Source organism: Lepidochelys kempii, chromosome 3 (assembly GCF_965140265.1).
Source record: "Lepidochelys kempii isolate rLepKem1 chromosome 3, rLepKem1.hap2, whole genome shotgun sequence".
Classification (NCBI taxonomy): Eukaryota; Metazoa; Chordata; order Testudines; family Cheloniidae; genus Lepidochelys; species Lepidochelys kempii.
This window is the reverse complement of record NC_133258.1, coordinates 83,763,551-83,780,938: the sequence shown is the minus strand read 5'-3', so window position 1 is coordinate 83,780,938 and position 17,388 is coordinate 83,763,551. Positions and strand designations below refer to the sequence as shown.

Here is a 17,388-nt window from a genome sequence, read left to right as displayed (position 1 = left end):
GATTCCACCTTCAATGCTAATCACAGGTGATGCCTCCTTGATCAGCTGGGTAGCCCATCTACTACACCATCATGATCCAAAGCAGGTGGTCTCCTTCTGTGACTGTTACACATAAACCTCTTAGAACTGCACACAGTTCGCAATGTGTACTTGCACTTCCTGGCACTAATCAGGAATGAGAATATATGGGTAATGATGGACAACATTGCCTGCATATTTTATATAAATGGACAGAGAGGGGTACATTCACATTCCCTATGCTCCGAAGCCATGAAACTATGGAACTGGTGTATCCAGCACAGTATCAACATCTCAGCCTTGTACCTCCCAGGTCATCAAAATACTACAGCAGATATGCTGAGCAAAGAATTTTTCCAGGATCACAAATGGGAACTAAACATGATTCTATAAAACATTCAGACATTGGGATCACCCATCCATCGACTGCTTTGCAACATCTCAGACCTACAAATGCCCAAAATTCTGCTCAAGAACAGATTGGGAGCCCCAATCCCTGGAGGATGCCTTCCTCCTCAAATGGGATGCACACCTGTTATACGTGTTCTCCCCAATCCTCCTGTTATCGAGGGTGATACACAAAATATATACTAACAAGGCCAAAGGTATATTGATAGCCCCAACGTGGTCCAGACAGACTTAGTACTCATACCTATTGCGGATGGCGGTATGTGCACTATGCACTCTTCCACCTCGGCCAGATCTTCTATCACAGGATGCCAGACGGGTTCACCACCCGAACCTGGAAAAACTTCATCTGAAAGCATGGCTCCTACATGGTTCCATCATGACAAACTAGCCTGTTCAGAACAGGTTAAAGACATATTACTAAATAGTAGAAGGACAACCATGCATAATATTTGCCTTCACAAATGGAAGAGGCTCCACATATGGTGCCAGAACAAACAAACTAGTGTTGTTTCTACAACCCTACCCTTGATATTGGACTATATCTTGGGACTAAAGACATCTGGGTTCTCCATTAGCTTGATCAAGGTACATAGAATCACAGGATTGGAAGGGACCTCGAGAGGTCATCTAGTCCAGCCCCCTGCACTCATGGCAGGACTATATTATTTAGACCAATCCTGACAGGTGTTTGTCTAACCTGCTCTTAAAAATATCCAATGATGGAGAGTCCACAATCTCCCTAGGCAATTTATTCCAGTGCTTAACCACCCTGACAGTTAGGAAGTTTTTCCTAATGTCCAACCTAGACCTCCCTTGCTGCAATTTAAACCCATTGCTTCTTATCCTATCCTCAGAGGTTAAGAAGAACAATTTTTCTCCCTCCTCCTTGTAACAACCTTTTTTATATACTTGAAAATTGTTATCATGTCCCCCTCAGTCTTCTCTTCTCCAGAGTAAACAAACCCAATTTTTTCAATCTTCCCTCATAGATCATGTTTTCTAGACCTTTAATCATTTCTGTTGCTCTTCTCTGGACTTTCTCCAATATGTCCACATCTTTCCTGAATGTGGCGCCCAGAACTGCACACAATACTTCAGTTGAGGCCTAATCAGCGTGGAGTAGAGAGGAAGAATTACTTCTCATGTGTTACTTACATCACTCCTGCTAATACATCCTAGAATGATGTTCGCTTTTTTTGCAACAATGTCACACTGTTGACTCATATTTACCTTATGGTCCACTATGACTCCCAGATCCCTTTCCACAGTACTCCTTACTAGGCAGTCATTTCCCATTTTGTATGTGTGCAACTGATTGTTTCTTTCTGTGTGGAGTACTTTGCATTTGTCCTTATTGAATTTCATCCTATTTACTTCAGACGATTTCTCTAGTTTGTCCAGATCATTTTGAATTTTAATCCTATCCTCCAAAACACTTGCAACCCCTCCCATGTTGGTATCATCCGCAAACTTCATAAGTGTACTCTCTATACAATTATCAAGTCATTGATGAAAATATTGAACAGAACTGGACCCAGAACTGATCCCTGCGGGACCCCCCTTGTTATGCCCTTCCACCATGACTGTGAACCACTGATAACTACTTTCTGGGCATGGTTTTCCAAACAGTTTTGCACGCACCTTATAGTAGCTCTATCTAGGTTGCATTTCCCTATTTTGTTTATGAGAAGGTCATGTGAGACAGTATTACCGCTTTTCACCGCAAGATCAATGGGACATGGATATTCGTCCATCTGATCACCAAATGTTTCCTTATGGGTATCAAGAATGTTTACCCCAAAGTGCGCATACCTGTTCCAACTTGGGATTTGAAATTAGTTTTATGCTGCCTCACTGGACCACCGTTCGAAATCTTAGCAACGTGATGTCTGATACATCTGTCAATAAAGGTGGCATTCTTAGTGGCTATCACATCAACCCGCTGAGTGGGTGAGTTAGGAGCCCTCATAGCACACCCACCTTACACCATCTTTTTCAAGAACAAGGTCACACTAAGACCCCACCCTAAATTTATACTTAAATCAACCAATCCATCTTCCCTCATTCTTCCCTAAACCTCATGGGAACACGCAGGACTCAGTATTACATACCCTAGATGTCAAGCATGCACTAGCATTCTACTTCAACAGAAATAAGCCTTTCAGAAAATCTCTGAGGCTTTTCATTTCCACTGTGGAATGTTCTATAGGCTCCACTATCTCTACACAAAGACTACCTAAATGGATCTCTATGCCATTATCAAACAATTGATGAAGATATTGAACAGAACCAGACCCAGTCACCCATCTACAAGTAGAGAACCTTGCACTAGTTTCTTTTTTGGGGCCTAGTTTGGGGTTATTCTGTTTCTTAGTGCTGAGGAATGCTTTGGTCATTGTACTTCAAATCCTGTCTCTCTTGCACTAGGACTAGGCCAATGGCCATGAGCGACCCACACTCAAGGTGCTTGTAATGTTTACAGGAAGGTCATATTCGGGATAATTGTCATATCTGCAAAGACCTTAAGCGAAAATCAAGGAAAGACAGGGAAGCCAGGCTAAAGTTTTTGCTCATGGAAGCAGCTCTGAGACCTCCATCAGAATCCAGCCATTCAGACTCTGCACCAAGTGCCTGGGGATCAGTTAGGAGTGCACCTCCCATGTTGCCCAAGACCTGGCACCAATCACTATCTGCAGTGCCTAAAAAGAGGCATAAGACCTCTAAGCAGACCAAGGAGAGAGGAAGCTTGCTAGCACTGAATCCTGTAGGCATAGGGGTAAGACTGGACTGCAGTCAAAACCCTGGCATTCCTCTTCTCTGGCACCGCAGAAGCCAGCACTGTTTACTCTGGCATTGAGGTAGTTACCATCAAGTCTGGGGCCTGAGGGAGTACTTTCCACATCTGCAGTATCGTACCATCCCAAGACCATCTTGGTACCAACCATGCCGTAGGTGTTTTCAGCAGTCAGAGATCAGCTGTGCCTCTTGGTACAGGTATCTCTGGCAGTGCAGGAGACCATGCTCTCAGTACCAACAGACAGAGGGGTGCCATCAGCATCAGTGTAGCACTCAGTACCACAACCTCCATTACCTCAGACTTCATGCCCGCGGGTATCATCAAAAGGGAAGCCTGCAATGTTGGCTGCGCTATGTCCTTCTCTAACTTGGCATCAGCATCTGGCACTGTCAGGAGCAGCTCCCTCTTGATCAGCAGTGGGAGATTCATCATCTTCTGAATTGTACATTGGCTCCTATGTTTCTCAGCCTCAGAGCTGGTCTTGCTACTTTCCAGGGCACTAGTAGGGCACTGCTAGGGACCCTCCAGCGGGAGTACCATCAAGTATGTGGCTAGAGGGTTACTGGGGCCCACTGATCCCCTGGTCTTTTTGAACCCAGGGGGTTTCCCCTACATTTCTGGGTTGTACATGAGGCGTTCTTGCTTTGTATCTTTGGAGAGGCGTGGATAGTCTACTCGCCAGGCACTGCCTGTTACTGGGCCTGGTACCAGGCCCAGTACAGAGCAGCAAGAGGCAGTTCAGGAGGACTCTGCTGGAGAGCTAATGGAGGAGGAGCAGCCTCAGCCTGTGCTGGCCTCTTCCTCCTCCTATCAGGCAGCCTCTGAAGGAGCTATTTCACCACTTCCACTTCACCGATGATACTATATTCTGGCCCGGGTCAGAATATATTTCTGCCCACAGCAGACCTACCATTACTCTGCCCCTGCTCCTCATCAGGACTTGCAGAGAAAGAAGAGTAGGGGTTATAGACCTACCCCTCCTCCTCCTTTTTGGCTCTGCATCAATGCCAGTTCCATCTAGACACCCTTAGAGTGCTAAACATGCATTTTGATAGGGCATTAGAGGACACTATGCCAGTTTCCAGGATGCCTGTTTCCATCTTCCCCATATTCGCAAGCCACTTTTCCCATTTCTTCACTGCTTGGTCATTTATTCTCTTGGACCGTTGGGCATTAAGCACTGTGGAAGTGAGATATACCCTCCAATTTGTTTCTTTGCCTCCATCCCTCTTTAGAGACCATCTTCATGAGGAGCTTTTCCTCCAGGAGGTTGTCTCTCTCCTTTGGGTAGGAGCCGTAGAGGAGGCTCTGCAGTATCTCAGAGGAAAGGGGCTCTATTTCCACTATTTCCTGATCCCAAAAGCACAGGGAAGTCTCAGACCAATTTTAGACCTGCACTACTTGACAAATATCTAAAAGAGAAAGTTTTACCTGGTCACCCTGGCTTCCATTACTCCCTCACTGTATCCTGTATGCCTCCCTCAATTTAAAAGACACCTACTTTCATGTGACAATTTATCAAGGTCACAGAAAGTATTTCAGGTTCATGGTGAAGCATTCTCATTGCCAGTTCACTGTGCTGCCTTTTGGCCTGTCAGCAGCTTCTTGGGTTTTCACAAAACGTACGTCAGTGATAGCTGCTTTTCTGAGAAGACTGGGAATACAAATCTACCCTTACCTGGATGACTGGTTGGTCAAAGGCCAGTCCAGAGCTTAGATACTCTCCAGAATACATCTCATCCAATCAACTTTCAAAGCTCTAGGTCTACTGATCAACTCAGACAAATCTACCCTTTGTCCAGTTCAGAGGATAGGATTTATAGGAGCAGTGTTGGACTCTACTCAAACCAGAGCTTTCCTTCCAAATTTGAGGTTCCAGACAATTAAATCTCTTGTTGCAGATCTCAAGGTTCACCCAAACACAACAGCTTGAAATTTGTATGAGGCTTCATGCACGTATGTATTCCATCAGACCAGACTGCTTATTAGCTGAGCTGTCACCATCTGAACTCTGTCCTCAGTGTGTCATCTCGAGTATTGACTTCTCTAGATTGGTGGACAAACTCACTTAATGTTTGTATTGGCATTCTTTTTATCTGCCCTCAACCTTTCCTGACCTTGGTGATAAACTCATCTGCCCTGGGATGAGGGGAAGGGTGTTCATCTGGGTCCCCTCCAAACTTAGGGTTTGTGGTCCTCAAGGGATCTCTCTCTGCATATAAACATCAGAGAACTAAAGCTGTCTTCCTAGCCTGTCAGGACTTCCTATCTCCTGTCAGTGGGAAAAACCTATTTGTTCTCACAGACAACACTGTGTGGCAATATTTTACCTGAAGCTTTACAAGAAGCTTCTCTGCAAAGGCATGGGCTTGCTGACAGTGGTTTACAGTCTCCAGTACAGAGTGCACAGGTGGATGCACATACTGTGGTGAGACAATACCTCTACAGGTAAGTACTCCCTCCTTTATCTTACTGTACAGATAAGTAGTCTCTCCTTTCAGCCTTCGATATGGAGGGAGGATAAAATTTTCAAAAACACATAAATGGTTTAGGAGCCTATTGACTTCCAATAAGACTTAGGCCCTAAGTGACTGGTATCTCTGAAAAAATTACCTGCAGTACTTGTGGAGTTCTTCATCAACCCTTAAGTGAAGGAGTGACATTCAGTTCTGAACCGAACACATCTAGACTTTTGGGGGAAGGAGAATGACCTCTACTATATAATCTGTTGCTGCAGCTGTGTCAGTCCCATGGACACACCAGGTGGGTGAGGTAATATCTGACCTGAAGAAAAGCTCTGTGTAAGTTTGAAAGCTTGGCCCTCTCTCTCTCTCTCTCCAACAGGAGTTGGGTCAAATAAAAGATGTTACCTCACCCACTGTGTTTCTACTATATCAGACTTTTTTGATGGAAAGGGAAAATGAAGTAGAAAATAAAATGCTGTTATCTCACAAAATTCTCTTCCTCCCCACATCCATTAAGCATTTAAAATGAAATGAAGAGCAATTGCTTTGGGTATTATGAAGTAAAAATATTTGAATACTAAGGGTTATATTCTGGCTGCCTGTTTGTGGATGTGTGCTGCAGGACTGAGCTAGAGCATTGACTTTAATTGGGTCATGATTTCACTCATGGAGTCTCCTACCCCCTGTACACCCACAGAAGGCTAGAATATGAACTTTTGGATGCTATGCTGTTGGACTGTCAATATGCCCAGTGACAAGGGTGTGTGACCAGCCAGCTTGGGGTACAGCTAGGGTCCTGTTCCTTTAAATCCCTGCTAGTGCCCAGGGAGATGGAGTTGTTTTTTGCACTTCTCTGTAGCAAATGCAGGGAATAGTATGTAGAATTTCTATATGCATACTGTGATGCTGCACTCCTTTTCTTTATGGAAATATGCTTATGTTGTAAATATGACATAACTGAGATGTACTTTATGCAAGATGATTCTTGCATAAAGTTGTGTTAAATTTGTGGTGACCCTTCAAAATACTAGTGTTATTTAAGGTTTGGGCTAAAGTAATAGAAATAAAACATGGTTAGCTGGGTACCAGGCGCAGTAAATTACTGCTATATAAGAAACTCCTTCATCTGGCCACAGGTATGTTCTGAGAATTGGTAATGACATTACTTTTTTATACCCTTTAACAAATAAGTAAACTCTTAAAGGTTTCATTGCTAATACCAGCCTGATCAAATTGGAGACGACCAATAGTAGTCTAGGCACCCCCGGTTAGCCTGTTTGTACATATCTTGATCAAATGCTTATAAATGTTCTGTTACTGTTTGGATGTAGTAAATTGGTTATTATTTAGGCTTTTTAGTCATGTTTAGAGCAATTGTATAAATACCATTCAGCCTTTGGATTTAATAAAGGAATTTATAGTTAAATTAGTGTTGTGGTAATACCGTGCATAAATAATAATTTCAATAGGATCCCAATACATTTATGGTAATGAATAATTGGTAAGATCAGTTCCTTTCTCTTAGTGGAAGCATGGTTTAGTGTTTGAAGCACATGGCTGAAGCACAAAAGAGATGGATTTTGTATTCCAGCTGTGCCACAGACTTAGTTTGTGATCTTGGGTGTGTCACTTAGGTTCCAATTCTCTGGACAAATAGAATGTGATTTCAAAGGCGTTGAGCACCCAGAGTTCCCTCTGATTTTAACTGGAGTATGTGTGTGCTCACCATCTCTGAAAATCAGGCCTTAGGTATTCAGAATTGGGCACCCAAAAACTGAGACATCCAAATAAAAAATGTGGACGTTAACTTCTGTGTACCACAGTTGCATAGGTAATAATAGTTCTCGAAAGATTCCAGTCCTAATCTTTTTGAGAATTACTGGGTTAGGTACTTTAGGATCTTTTCCTCAGCACTTTGCTTCAGCAGTGCTGAGTGTTTGCAGTGCTTCAGAACCTGTCATTTGGTTCTTTGATGCTATGCTTCAGCACCTTGGTGCCTATGTTAAGGTGCTTTCTTATTTTTGTTTGCAAAATCACTGTTGTCTCTGCAGCTCTGGATTTCTGATCTTTGAAGATTTTGATTTTGAAATATCTTTATGTTGTCTTTCAAGGTATCATCCATCTCCTCAACCCTCTACTCACAGGAGTGTTAGGAAGCTTAATTCATTGTCTGTAAATCATTTTAAGACCCTCACCTGGAAGGTGCAGGAGAAATAGAAGTTAGTAGTAGTAGCTGAATTAATTGTATTTGTGCTTATAGAATCAGGAGACAAACCTCCACTTGAAACAGAAGTAATACCTCAGGTACAACCTGACCACACCACAGGGGTTGTGGAAGCTAAACCTGAACCAGGTTAGACATGAAATCTTTCCTGTTTTCTCTTTCAAGCAAATATAGTCCAGCTTTCTTTTCTTTGTAGAATATGTTCCTTCCAACACTGGTATGTTCTATTTGATGCATGACAATTTCCTTAAGCTGCCAAAAATTGTTTGTAGATGAATGCATTAGGCTTTTTAATTACATGTACATTTTTTTTGTTTTGCAGAAATGTAATGAAAAGGTCATGGTCTCAAATTTGTATGCTATGTCATTAAATAACCACATGCAAATTTAATTAATTGGACCTCTTTCTGTCTCCTTGTCTATTTTGAGAAGTATCAATATACAGCAACCCAATGTAATGAACTTGGCACTGCAAAATGTGCGTCTAAAACAACAATAAAATAAATTTGTGCTTAGAGTAACTCACATAAAGAGGCAGAATATGTCAAAACTGCCACATAGGTTTACGGGAAGTTAAAATTATTTTATAAAGTATGATAGGATAACTTTTAAAATGCAAAATCTTTAAAGATGCATTGTCCTCTCAAAATCATTTTGATTTGTTCAGAAATCATGTTACCTGAGTTTCCAGAGGATGGTTTCCCAGATGTACCAGAAATGGAGCCATTTAAAGAGAAGATTAAGCTATTCATGCACAACTGGCAAATACTAGAGCCAGGAATCAGTGATTCATCTTTAATTCAGATTGCTGATTTAGAGATTGCTGGGCAAACTCCAGAAACACTGCTTAATCAAATTGTCCTGGTGATGGAAAGTAAGTAATGCTGTTCATAAGTTTCACATTTGACCTGCATAGAGAGGAATTTGTAGTGTGAAAATGAGAGGGATTGTTGTTGTTTTATTCAGTCCTAAATCTGTGGTGTGGAGTGGAAGGAGGGGCTTATTATGTTCAATGGAGGAACTGGGAAGTAGAAGCAGGACCGGCTCTAGGCGCCCGCAAAGCAAGCACATGCTTGGGGCGGCACAATTCCAGGGGTAGCATTCTGGCCATCCTTTTCTTTTTTTTCTGCTTGGGCAGTTGCGCTCTCAGAGCTTGGGGTGGCAATTTTTTTGCTTGGGGCAGCAAAAAACCTAGAGCTGGCCCTCATTAGAAGGGGGATAGCAAGCAGTTTAAGCATCAAGATACATGGGACGAGATGAATAATTTATATAAAATAAATCATGAAAATATGTACATAACAGCTCTTCAACATTTTCCTTTTACATCCATCCCTTTCCCACCATTTTTGCTTTGGCTGTTTATGCCAGAATACTGTAACGGGACATGCACAGCTGTCCTCATATAAGGTCCACTTGTGTGTAAATTCTATTAAAGTCAGTGGGACTCTGAATTAATGTAAGGGTCCATCCATCTGCAGTAAACATTTAGTAACAGGACCATTTCTTCCCTGTGTGCGCTGAGGTGTTTAGCACATTTTTGAGTGCTAGATGAATAATAATAATAAACCTCTGATACAAATCTGGTTGAAGTGTTTGATTAACACACATCAATTACAAATTCATTTATTCTGTCAGATAAAATTTGACTGATCCTTGTTCTGCGGGATTTCGCCAAAATTAAACATAAAAATAGTTATTACAAACAGTAATGCAGTTCTCTTCAGTTTTACTTCTAATCTCTGTGTAATAGCAAGTTCCTGTTAAAAATACTATTGCATCTTTATTTACAATACAAACAAGGGGACATTCATTTTGTCAAGAAAACAATATGTGCTCTGACTAGGAGATGTGTTATGTACACTTCAAGGATTAAAAAAAATGGAAAAACATACCTGGCACGATTTATTTGTGGTCTTGCATGTTTTGTATATTTTCAGGGGGCAAAAATAAAAATGTAAGCATGACTTGAACACTTTTTGACAATAATTGAAATGAAAAAATGGTAACTTTTTCAGAACCTTTTAAATATTATGGCTGGGAAATATCTGCAGAAGACCTAGATGAAGAAGCAGATGACTTGCAGGCAGAAGGGGAGGCTGATGAAGAATTAGAAGAGGAAGAGCAAGAGGAAAATGATGAAGAAGTGAGCAATACTGGCTTTGTTAGTTTATCATTTTACTTTGACTCATTATGGGTTTGAGTTTAACCTCAGACAAAGCAGATTTATTAAGCTGTGTGCCTAAATATTTTTGATCCAAATTCAACATCCCACAAAAATGTCCACAGAATATGTACACTCATAAATTGCTAAAGCAATTTCATTGTACTCCTGTATTCTGACTGGCAATGGTGTTATTCCACCAAGCAGAGAGCACAAATATTCTGTGCTTGTAAGGAGAATGTGCATAGCCACTATTCCCAGATGATTGCAGGGAGGGGTGCATATCAGCATGCAGATCCACCATCTGGCCTAATTTCTGATTGACTTTCTGTTACTGCTTTTGTGGTGGACCTGTATATTTTGGATAAGCTAGAAGTTGTGGGAAATTCTGCCGTCTGACTGATCAGCTCTTGAAGACATGAAATGCTATGTGAGTGCTACGTATAAGTATCATTCCCTTTCCCTGTATTATTCCAATATATAGCACAGTCATATTCTGCTAATTATATAGGGGAGTGTCTGCCTTACTATTTGTTTATGTTTTCAGAACCACCAACTATTTTATAAGATATTTTGGCAGTATTATTAAGGGCCACATTTAAAGTAGTTTATTTTTGTTGTCTCTTTTGGCCTAAGAGGTTAGCCAGTTTTCAGAGCCTTGCCATTTTTGTGTTTGTTAGGAGGAGAAATTGATGGTATAAGTCAGGTATTTCTTTGGTGCAATCCTGTTTATTTACAGAGAATGTATAGAAAGTCCTGTTTCCCTGAACACATAGAAACAACTGGCAAGTTTCCTTGCTCACAATTTTTAGGCCTTCCTTCCCGAGTAGTCCACCACTCCACAGAGCATTGTCTCTTGGCTCCCACTGAAGGCTGTGCTCACAACTGCTTCTCCCACTGTCTGTACTACTTCTCTGAAACACACTTAGCTTGCAAAAACAATACCTTAGCCTCTACATTTGCAACCAGTCCCAGGGAAACCCCTCAGAGCATACAGTTTCTCTGCTCGGGCTTTGCCATGTGGCCTAGTGTCTTGTGCAGTAACCTCCTAGTTTCCGTCTGTCACCACATAAAGGGGCATTTAATTACTCCTTCTTTCCATTTAGCCTGATAAAAGGGTGCATAGCATACCCATAAGATTTAACTAAGTTTGACTGTCTATAGGTCAAAGACCTGCTTCATTAATACCTCCCAGCATAACATTACCTTGCCCTCACAAATTTGCACATGTAAATGTTACATGTGCATTCACATAGTTACTCATAATTCCACATACATTCAGCTAGATAAGCAATTACCTGAATTGAGTATAAATATTGTATTTGCAAATTGGTACATATGCAAAATTTGCACACACAAATTTGGAGATTGTTTGGGAGCTAGTTTGTAAATTTAGCAGTTAAGTATTTAGAGTATCCTGTATTCAAACATTTGTAATTAGGAATGAGTGTAAGATATAAAGTTTGGATTGGGTCTGGATTTCAAATGCCCTAGAATTCAAGGGAGTGTTTAGATCTGGAGCTTTGCTTTATCACTGTCTCTGAAAGTAATGTACTGTAATGCACTTGAAATGGGAAGTATGTGTACAGAATATTTTATATATAATGTTTTTCTAGTTGATCCAAAGACTTCTTGACAGTTTTCTCTAAAACCATTGTGTATTATCAGGATGAAGATAAAATTAATGAAAAGAAGAGACACATGGGAGACACCAAACACTTTTGTCCAGTGAGTCTGAAGGAGAACTTTGTCCTTTTCCCAGGGATTGCTGAACATGGAGCTATATATAGAGAAAAAATTTACTATTTTTCAAGTCCTGAGTCCAGAGAAAAGTTTTTGGAGAACCCTGAGGAGTATGTGGCTCACAAGGAACCATTACAAGTGAGAAAATGTTAAAACTATTTAAAATAGATTGTTAATAAGAGGTTGATATTACACATAATTTTCCATCCTTCATTACAATTATTTTTGTTGTTGTTTCTGTGTTGCTGCAAGTGTGCTAGGCACTTCACAGAAACAAGAAAGATGTGCCCCCTCCCCAATGAGTTTACAATCTAAATGTAGGCCCAACACAGTAAATAAAGGTGATGAACAAAGGGGGTGTCATAAATATAAAGGGAAGGGTAACCACCTGTCTGTATACAGTGCTATAAAATCCCTCCTGGCCAGAGGCAACATCCTGTTACCTGTAAAGGGTTAAGACGCTCAACTAACCTGGTTGGCACCTGACCCAAAGGACCAATAAGGGGACAAGATACTTTCAAATCTTGGTGTGGGGGAAGGCTTTTGTGTGTGCTCTTTATTTATGCCATGGTTCTCTCTTGGGACTGAGAAAGGCCAGACAGAAATCCATCTTCTCCAACCCATCCTAATCCAAGTCTCCAATATTGCAACCAGTATAGGTAAACCAGGCAAGGCAGATTAGTTTATCTTTTCTTTTATGGGAATTTTCCCTGTGTTAAGAGGGAGGTTTATTCCTATTTTCTGTAACTTTAAAGTCTTGCCAAGAAGGGGATCCTCTGTGTTTTGAATCTGAATACCTTGTAAAGTATTTTCCATCCTGATTTTACAGAGGTGATTTTTACCTTTCTTTTTTTTTAATAAAATCCTTCTTTTAAGAACCTGACTGATTTTTCCATTGTTCCAAGATCCAGAGGTTTGGGTCTTTGATGATTTTGTAACAAATTGGTTCGGGTATTATTCTCAAGCCTCCTCAGGAAAGGGGGTGTGTAGGGTTTGGGGGGATACTTTGGGGGAAGACGTCTCCAAGTGGGCTCTTTCCCTGTTCTTTGTTTAAAACGCTTGGTGGTGGCAGCATACTGTTCAAGGACAAGGCAAAGTTTGTACCTTGGGGAAGCTTTTAACCGAAGCTGGTAAGAATAAGTTTAGGGGGTCTTTCATGCAGGTCCCCACATTTGTACTCTAGAGTTCAGAGTAGGGAAGGAACCCTGACAGGGGGAAAGGGAAGGTGTCACAGAGTCCCTGGGCGATGCTCTGGAACTGCTCCCTACGAAGCCAGTCAGGACTCTGGGGAAGTCTCCTTTCTGTGAGCAGACTGTCTTCAGGACACACAGCTCACACAGCTTCCACCTTCCTGGGTCTGACCTCGGAACATTCAGCATCCTCTCCCCTCCATGTGCTTCCCACAGTGAGTCCGCCCAGGTGGGGTCCTGGGGAAGCCGGAGGGTCCTGCCCCCCAACTCCGCAGTCAGACAGGACTCGCAACCAACCAGTAAAACAGAGGTTTATTAGACAACAGGAACATGGTCTAAAACAGAGGTTGTAGGTACAGAGAACAGGACCCCTCAGCTGGGTTCATTTTGGGGGGCAGTGAGCCAGACAACCACGTCTGCACTTCACTCCACATCCCCAGCCAGCCCAAACTGAAACTCTCTCCAGCCCCTCCTCCTCTGGGCTTTGTCCCTTTCCTGGGCCAGGAGGTCACCTGATTCCTTTGTTCTCCAACACCTTTAGCTCTCACCTTGCAAGGGGAAAGGGCCAGGCCATCAGTTGCCAGGAAACAGGGTATTGGCCATTCTCTGTGTCCAGACCCCTGCACACACCTGCCCTCTAGGGCTCTGCAACGATCATACACCCTTATCCCACCACCTAGATACCTAAGAACTGCATAGGGGAAACTGAGGCACCTCCACAATATTCAGAGGAAACATTAAGGACTGTCCCGCTTCGTCACAGAAGGGTAGGGCAAAGATTTACAATAATATTACATGCTTACTCAGTAAGACATATACACATTTTGATGGCTCTGTTAAAGTAGTTCTTTGTTTATTAATTATTGTTGTTAACTCACTTCTCATAATTGAAATAAGGATCAGAGGAGAATGGGAGTGGGTGGGGGTTGAAATAAGAAGAATAAAAAGGGTGAAATAAAGGGGTAGAAGGGAAAGGGGTTAATGTACTGTTTATCTACTGTATATGTAATTCACTGTAGTTTTAAACATTGAAATGCAAAATGCATGTGTGCTTATGCTGCTTTTGAGGGTACTTTTTTTTTATATTAGAGGCCCTGAAATTTAGGATTAATTCAACAAAGTGTATACAACCATAACTTAAGTGCACCCTAGCGTAGAAATTGTTATAAAAGTATTCTTAATTCTTTCTGGCAGGCTCCTCCCTTAAGAGTGTGCCTGCTGGGCACACATGGAGCAGGTAAAACTATCTGTGGCCGATGGCTAGCTGACAAATTAGGAATTTTCCATATTCAGTTTGAAGAACATCTACAGGAAATGATCATGCCCAAAACTCAAAAGAGAGTTGGACTTGAATTTGACGAGGAACCTGAGGAAGATCAGATTGACATGGAAACTCTCTTTCAGGAATTGGGAAACACCTCTCAGACCAATACAGAAACTGAAAGTGAAAGTGCACATGAAAATGAAAATAACAAAAATAAAGAGGTATTAATAGTAATTAGTAGTATCCTTTTTTTTAGAGGCCAAATACTCGGTATTGCCAGTCCCAAGAACTACAATCCATTTCCTATTACTGTCTTGACTCCCTCCCCTCCTAATTTATTTCCTTGGATAAAATAGTTTGAGAACCATTGATTAATGCATCATGATTCACACTTGCACAGAGAACTTATTGCTTTTAGGACTGATGTGTTACAGATGTACATAGTAAACCACTTTACGTTAACTTCTGCTTTCTGAACTTAGCTGAACAGGGTGCAGAGGAATGCATCAGGAGAAGGGGTCTTAGACAAATTTTTTCAGTTTTTAAAACTAATTAATTTTAGTTAATGGGCAGCTAACTAGTAACCAAAATCCTTAGCAAGCACAGTGTAATGTGACTTGCCTTCATTAAATATTTCAAAATAAAGTTAAACGTTGAAAGTATTTTTAATATTCCAAAAGTGATCCTATAATGAGTGTTTCCATGCAAAAACTTCAATCATTCATATAAACCAGGGGTGGCCAACCTGAGCCTGAGAAGGAGCCAGAATTTACCAATGTACATTGCCAAAGAGCCACGGTAATACGTCAGTAGTCCCCCCCCCATCAGCTGCCCCTGCTTCCAGCGCCTCCCACCCACTGGCAGCCCCGCTCATCAGCGCCTCTCCCTCCCTCCAGATCAGCTGTTTTGTGGCGTTCAGGAGGCTCTGGGTGAGAGGGGGAGGAGTGAGGGCACAGCAGGCTCGGGGAGGGCACGAGAAGGGATGGAGAGGGGGCAGGGCCTGTGGCGGAGCCAGGGGTTGAGCAGTGAGTACCCCTGGCACATTGGAAAGTTGGCACCTGTAGCTCCAGCCCTGGAGTCGGTGCCTATACAAGGAGCCACATATTAACTTCTGAAGAGCTGCATGTGGCTCCGGAGCCACAGGTTGGCCACCCCGGGTATAAACAATAATGTCACAGTAAAAACAATAGGGTATTGGTTTAGCTTTTTGAAAGAAACAACACTTCCCTGATCTCCCCGCCCCCCGCCACTCTAACTTCTCTGCCCAAGACTGGGCAGCACTCTCCCACTGTACCTCCCCCCTGCTTTGGACCCCCACTACATTCCTTTGTATCCCCTAAATATGCCTCCTGCTCCCCCCAGTGCCCTCTTTTCCCCTCCATTTTTGCTAGGGAGGCCATTCATCCAGTTTTAACTGGACAGTCCTCTTTTTGGGTGATTTGTCCCCTGTCTGGCACAAAGACAAAACTGAAGTGTTTTGTCTAGTATTGGACAGCTGATGCCATTTTTAAGAGCACAACACTTTGCCCCCTCCATCGTGACCTCACATGCATAGTGTACACAAATTCACACAGATAGAGCAGGGTGGCATGCTCTTAAAAATGGTGCTTATGTGGTGGGACATTGCATGCACCGTGCGTATAAGGTCACATCAGTGGGGTGGAGCAGCACACTCTAAAAAATGGCACCCCCTATGTGATGTGACTTTGCATGCACCATGTATGTGAGGTCACGCCAGCAGGGGTGAGATCACGCTTTTCCCAGAAGTACCAGAATATCCTGTATTCAGGGAATACGTGGTGGCCATCATATACTTTTCAGTGTCTCTACTGCCCTTCATAGTCTCTGGTTCCAGTCTAGCCCTCTGAACCATAGAGTGACAGTCTGTTGCCTTTGAGCATGTGTGATGGGGTTTACAGGTACCATACTAAGGTTAAATGAATGTTGAAGCAGTATTGAGCCAAGAAAGCCCTACCCCTCAGCAGTAGCCCGGCATGCTGCCTATGGAGGACCTGCTTAAAAGAGAGGTCTTGTGGGGTGAACATAGAGGAGAGTCTGGCTGCAAGAAGGCAGACAGGCTGCAGCTGCTGACCAGAGCCATTTACAGGGGAAGGACCAGGACTGTGAGTAAAACTCAGCTGGTTTCCTCCTTACCCGTTTCTAAGGGGGAAACAACTAAAATATGATGGTGAGCTGGGAAGCGTCCTCCCACACCCAGCTGAAGGCCTGAACTACCGAAACTGTGTAAGCAGAAGGCTAGTGCTACACCCTAAACTGAAGAGAAAAGAGGGAAGATAGAGAGCAACCCAGGGGGAGGCGGCTCTGGAGTGGCAGCCGAAACGACTGAGCCACGCCTTGCCTCTCTCCCCTTGGCCCCTGGGCCAGGGACCCAGTACAGCGGGAGGGCCAAGGTCCCCCTTCCCTTCTCTTCTCCCTCAGCTGCCTGAGAGACCCAGAGGTCTCTGGGGGAAAGGGTGATGAACAATGATCTGACTGCCATGCCCTAGACTGCCTGGAAAAGCTGCCTTAAGGCTAGGGTTGCCAACTTTGACTGGATGAATTCCTGGAGATTTCATCACATGACATCATCTTTAATTAAATATTAATCTTTAATTCCTGGAGACTCAGGTCAATCTCGGAGGGTTGGCAACTGTAGGCTCAGAGAGACTGTTTTCTGACCACTAGGCCTCCTGCTCCTTGAGAGAAGCCTGTTACAGCATGGTTCAGTCTCACTGAAAACAGTAGCAGACAAGTTTATTAAGAAAAAGAGTACTTGTGGCACCTTAGAAACTAACAAATTTATTTGAGCATAAGCTTTCGTGAGCATAAGATACAGCTCACGAAAGCTTAGGCTCAAATAAATTTGTTAGTCTCTAAGGTGCCACAAGTACTCCTTTTCTTTTTGCGAATACAGACTAACACGGCTGCTACTCTGAAACCTAACTTTATTAAGAGTAGCCTAACTTCCACATGCAGAGAGACTGTAGGGAAATGGTGGCCATCTTGCTGCCTTCAGTCCCATTGACAGTAATGGAAATGTTTACCATTTTGAATAAGGGAAAATTCATGAGCTGGTAGCCTCTCATTGTGTTACATAAGAACTGCCATACTGGGT

At 42.6% G+C, this 17,388-nt stretch overlaps 1 protein-coding gene across 1 annotated transcript in view; it reads left to right on the top strand.

Annotated features, from left to right (window-relative positions):
- AK9 (adenylate kinase 9) overlaps window positions 1–17,388 on the top strand; it is a 239,389-nt gene that overhangs the window by 115,139 nt on the left and 106,862 nt on the right. The window contains 5 exon segments of the mRNA XM_073336992.1: window positions 7,952–8,044; window positions 8,583–8,789; window positions 9,931–10,058; window positions 11,745–11,957; window positions 14,204–14,494. Coding sequence (XP_073193093.1) covers window positions 7,952–8,044; window positions 8,583–8,789; window positions 9,931–10,058; window positions 11,745–11,957; window positions 14,204–14,494 — 932 coding nt within the window.